The sequence below is a fragment of the Papaver somniferum genome, chromosome 8 (genome assembly GCF_003573695.1).
Source record: "Papaver somniferum cultivar HN1 chromosome 8, ASM357369v1, whole genome shotgun sequence".
NCBI classification, from domain to species: Eukaryota; Viridiplantae; Streptophyta; class Magnoliopsida; order Ranunculales; family Papaveraceae; genus Papaver; species Papaver somniferum.
The window spans coordinates 6,513,266-6,518,738 of NC_039365.1; the positions used below are offsets into that span (position 1 = coordinate 6,513,266).

The 5,473-nt window shown below is 35.7% G+C and overlaps 1 protein-coding gene across 1 annotated transcript; it reads left to right on the forward strand.

Annotated features, from left to right (window-relative positions):
* Positions 1–3,066: 3,066 nt before the first annotated feature.
* Positions 3,067–4,882, forward strand: LOC113301134 (GDSL esterase/lipase At5g14450-like). Its single transcript, XM_026549900.1, has 5 exons — positions 3,067–3,421; positions 3,553–3,762; positions 3,891–4,048; positions 4,142–4,412; positions 4,507–4,882. Exons 1-5 carry the CDS (start codon positions 3,154–3,156, stop codon positions 4,713–4,715), a joined length of 1,116 nt encoding a protein of 371 aa, XP_026405685.1. The 5' UTR covers positions 3,067–3,153; the 3' UTR covers positions 4,716–4,882.
* The last annotated feature ends 591 nt before the right edge of the window (positions 4,883–5,473 follow it).

Consider the following 5,473-nt stretch of genomic DNA (forward strand, 5'->3'; position numbering starts at 1 on the left):
TTAAAAATGAGTAGGATGAAACTGCCTACATCCTGGCTATTTTTACATTTTTGTCCATTTAAACAGTATCAAAATCTAACTGTCCTTTCCACTCAGGAATTGTTGATTTTTGTCTTTTTAACCATTTTTGTGATGCATTTACTAATGTTTTGACATTGTTTTCTTATTTCAACGAAGTAGTAGTAGCAGACTAGTTATATATATGGTTTTCCGAAATGAAAAGGAAATGAAGAAACGGATTTTTTGTTATCCTAAATTACTTTTACTTGATAACATTAAATCTTTTGTTGCCTGCATTGTAGGTGAAGCGTGAAGGCATTGAAAATGAATGGAAGGTGTCATTGGGCCTCAGGTTACTTACGTAGCTGATGTATCGGAGAAAACTAAAAAGGGATGATGGTAAGCAGTACTTAACCATCTATGTTGATTTAACTTTTTAAAATTTCTTTTTTCAAATTTTGAATTATGTATAAATATTAATCTTTCAAGACGGCATAAGGAGCCTCAAAGGCTCGAATATTCAACCCGCTGCAGCACCTTCAACTTCTTGATTTTTTACTTTTTCCATATGCTAAAAAGGTGCTAATTGTAAAATCATTATGAGAGGTATCTTATTCTCTTTCTCCGTAATTCTACGCATTGTATTTATGTTTGTAATACACTTTTTTCAAATGTAATATTCGTAATTCACGAACATCTGACATCTAGTCCCTGAATAAATGTACGACACTCATTGAATAAATATGGTTGAATTGCTCAAACCTTTAAAATTGAGCGTTCTAAAACACCTTGAGAACCTTTTTCACTTAAACCTGCCGGACACAATGTTATTGACAAAGAACATGGTAGTATAAACTTCAACTGCTCTAAAAACCAGTGCCAGTTATAAAAATTCTTAATGTCCATAGCAAATTAAGGCAACTACATAAACATAAATTATTTGCATCGACTGGAGTTGCAAATAATTAACAAGGTATACAATTAGTCGAGTTATCCACCTCTTTACATGCAATAGTAGTGATGCCGTTTAGCATGGGACGAATGAGTTACGCTGCGTTCTTAAAATGATTCCAAATTTGCGCCAACTGCGTTCTTTCCTCAAAAGAGAAAAAATTTCATTGAGGAAATGAAGAACGTTCAGAAAGCTTCTTACAAGGAGTAAGAAACAAAGAAACAAAGAAAAATAGCAAAATCAAAAAAAAAAAAAAGATTACATCCCAATTAATGAAAAATCCAGAAGCTTACATCAGGTTATTAGCATTCTGCTCACCGATGCCAAATAAAATACATTCGTTCAGTAAGCATGCAGTTAAAATCTTAAAAATGACGAGACCAATTTTAAGTGAGCATGGAATTAAAAACTTAATCTATCAAAATTTTGTTCTCTTTCTTTGCACTGATAAGTGCCCACCGTTCAGGTAAAAGTCAATTCAGTCTCTTTGATACTTTAATATGTACTAGCTAGGAAGGTGCAAGGCTAATGCTAAATGTGCGATGCTTAGTGACCCACATCCACGCGTTTTTAAGACCTCAATCCTTTATTTAGGAGGTAGATATATATAGGAAGCTGGTTTTATTAATCGAGTAGCCTAACTGGGTTTGTTTGATAAATTGGTTTTGGTTTTGGTAGTCAATTAATTACAGAACTATGTTTAAGTGACCGTCACTTTCTCGGTTTCTAGCTGTAAAGTTATTCTGATTAGGTGCACCGTCCACTACTCTCTCATATGTGAAGTTGCGTGTCTTACTACATTCAGTTAAATGCTCATGTTTAGTGATTATTACATTCTTTCTTTCTAACAGCAATTTAAGAGAATAGGGCATATAATCTATATAGATAGACAACGTGTTGGTCACAAAAACATATTTTTACTTGCTGTAGTGAAAAACGGTGGTTTGACGAACATGTGATATATATCCAGTCCCTGAAAACCGACGCATATGTATTGAAATATGGTTGAATTGCTCACACCTTTAAAAATTGAGTGTTCTCGAACACCTTGAAAACCTTTTTCACTTGAACCCCCCGGACACAAAATGTCATTGACTGAGATGATGACATTATAGACTTCAAAACCAATGCCTAGTATCGAAATCCTCAAATGTCATCCATAGCAAAGCCAGCTAACAAAGCATAATCATTTGCATCCGCTGCAGTGTGCTATGGAAGCACGAGAGCTGTGGGCTTCACTTTACCATTCAGTTTCCTCATTTAGTGGAGAGCAAGAGACGTCCTACAATCGTCTTCCCATGTGTTCGCCAGTAAATGGAGTTCTCAACAACCACCCAAGCAACTTCTTTGCTGAAATTAACAGTAAAGGTAAAAGAAATAAACCAAAACAATATTGTATTTGAATCATATACATCTCATTCTTATAGTTTGCCCATGTAATCCTTTAAAAGCACAAAACATTTATTGGAAGCAAAACTGTTACCGAAACAACAGTAAAAATTCAAGCCATGGTGATTTATCTTACAGTATATCTTGAGCAAACTGTTTAATTGTTTTGTCACATGCTGCATCGTTTTCCTTAAAAATGATGAAACCACTTTTCAGTGTGCATGCACTTAAATTCTTAATATATCAAACTTTTGTTCTCTTTCTTTGCAGTGCACATGCATGCATAAGAGTGCCCACCATTCAGGTAAAGGTCAATTGAGTGATCTCCTTGTTCTATATGAGCACCACTTAATTATGACTACTAGATATAACTAGTCATTAGGTAGGTTTAACTTTAAGGCAGAGTTTCTTAATTGAGATTCTAAACGTGTAGGGTTTACTGACCCACATCCATACGTGTTTAAAAATCTTATTCCTTTATATAGGCGCGCGGTAGATGAACAGGTAGCTGGTTTTGATAATCAAGATGTTAATGGTTTGGTAGTTAGTTTTGGTAGTCAATTAATTACTATAACACTGTGTTTATAATAGTGACCGTCACTTTCTCGATTTCTAGCTGTAAAGTTATTCATATTAAGTCCACTATTCTTATGTGAAGTTTCGTCTCTTACTACATTCCGTTAAAAGCTCATGTTTAGTGACTGTCATTTTCTTTCTTTCATAATGCATTCATTGAGATCTCTCTGGACATTGAAAAATTAGAGTCTATTTAAGTGCCATTGCAGCCTTGAAGATTTCGTTAGGTCATAAACATGGTTTTCTCAAAAGAAATTCAGATGTTTGGTTTGATCTTGTTTTTCTTCTTCTGGGTTCTTGGAGTTAGTACTAATGGTGCAGGAGGAATAACATCTGCGTTGGAGAAATGCAATTTCCCTTCGGTTTTCAATTTTGGAGACTCAAACTCGGATACCGGAGGTAAGTCAGCTGCATTTTGGCCAGTTGGTTCGCCTAATGGAGAAACTTTCTTTGGAAAACCATCTGGTAGAGCCTGTGATGGTCGTCTTGTAGTGGATTTTATGGGTAAGTGGTAAAGTTTGTTCTTTTTTAGTTAAATTATGGCTGAATATAGTTACTGAATTGCATTATTTAATGAATAATTTGTTTCTAAATGCGATGATGCCGGACGATTGCAATCTTGGTGGATGGTGCAGCCAAGGAGTTGGGTTTAGCCTCCTACTTAAGACCATATCTTGACTCACTTAGCTTGGATAGTTTCAAAAATGGAGCAAATTTTGCAACAGGAGGATCATCAATTAAAGAAGGAGGTTATAGCCCCTTCCATCTAGACGTTCAGATTGCACAGTTCCGACAATTTAAAGCTCGAGTGATCGACATTGATAACTCTACCCAACAGGAAAAAGGTCAGCATCAATTGTACTACCCTTACATCATTTTGACATCTTTAATCATTTAGACATCATTTTGAAACATGTTGCTGATAATGGTTTCTGATTTAGTTTACATCTTTAAAAATGGTTTTTATGTTCAGGTAAAGCCGATTTGCCGAAACCAGAAGATTTCTCCAAGGCTTTATACACATTCGACATCGGACAAAACGATCTTGCATTTGGTTTGGGAAATTCATCAGAAAGCGAAACTCGTGCTTCAATACCTAGTATCCTTGATCTATTTTCCACAGCAGTACAGGTATTGCATATAAAGAAACTAGCATGATGGGAATCTGTTTATCGACAACTTATATCATGCATAGTCTAATGTAGCTTTTCATTTTTATGACAGCAACTTTACATTGAAGGTGCAAGGGTGTTTTGGGTGCATAACACCGGACCTTTTGGATGTTTACCTAACAGCAACAGTTGGTACGCTAAGCAACCAGGTCTTTTGGACAAGAATGGCTGTGTGATACCTTTGAATGAGTTAGCTCAAGAATTCAATATGCAACTCAAGTCCAAGTTAACCCAACTCAAGGCCAACCTCGCCGGTGCAGCCTTCACATATGTTGATGCTTATACAGCTAAATACAACCTTATCAACACTGCCAAGGCTCAAGGTAGGAAGTTTCTACAAAGTTATACACCTCGCTATCATGCTCAAGATTTATGGTTATATTGATTATTGAGGTATTTTCCTGATGATGGTTGCAGGTTTTGTTGACCCCCTAGACTTTTGCAGTCATGTAAAGGTAGTTGTAAACGGGACGGTGCATGGCGGCCCTTGTGCAGATCCGATGAAACATATTAGCTGGGATGGTACACATTATACGGAGGCAGCTAATGAATGGGTTTCTAAGTTCATTTTAAATGGTTCTATGTCAGACCCCCTGATTCCGATCAATCAAGCTTGCCATGCTTAGTTATGTATAATTAGTATATATCCGTGCTTAATGATGAAGTAATTTCTAAATGCTTAATTGGGATCACCATCTGCAGTAATACCATTATACCATGGTGTTGTCATCCTGTTGTTATTATATCCTAATTAAAATAAAGAGTAAAAAAGCTACACTTTCATTGCTATTCAGTTACAGCTAACTATCACAATGGTTGTCAGTTTTTCTCTACGACTACACGGTGTATAGAATTTCAACGACCCGAAATCATAGCCAGTTCATTGGATGGCTAAGGTGTTTCTAAAAGTGTGTAACATTTTATAGAAAAAATTTAGCTGGCTGAGAGATTGAGGTTTCATTTTGAAAACCACCTAAATCTCGACTCACCATTGGCGCACTGTCTTTACCTCTTCCTAGATTTCACACGTTTTTACTTTCTAAAAGAGAAAAAAACAAAGTCCACCACTGACTAGCGCAAATATTACAAGTGGAAAAACAAATAACATTTTCAGCTTCTTTAGCGGTATATAAATGGGTCCTAATCAAAAGACTACCTACCTAGTCTTTCATTTTAGAAGAGCAGTTACGTAGCTATGTCAGACCTAATCCAGAGACATCTTTCTACCAGTGTAGTTGCAGGAAATCCCACAACAACACCCTAATGATAATCTATCAAATGCTACTGAGAAATCATGATGAAAACATTTAAAAGAAATTAAGTTTAGAAATCAATGCAAAAAGATGAAATAAAATCCTACCTTGAGAAGCAAATAACTTTCTCT

Coding starts and splice junctions, on each gene's coding strand:
- LOC113301134 (XM_026549900.1), top strand. CDS start 3,154: ATGGTTTTCTCAAAAGAAATTCAGATGTTTGGTTTGATCTTGTTTTTC. Junction 4,049..4,141: donor TATTTTCCACAGCAGTACAG/GTATTGCATATA, acceptor TTTTTATGACAG/CAACTTTACATTGAAGGTGC. Junction 4,413..4,506: donor CAACACTGCCAAGGCTCAAG/GTAGGAAGTTTC, acceptor TGATGGTTGCAG/GTTTTGTTGACCCCCTAGAC.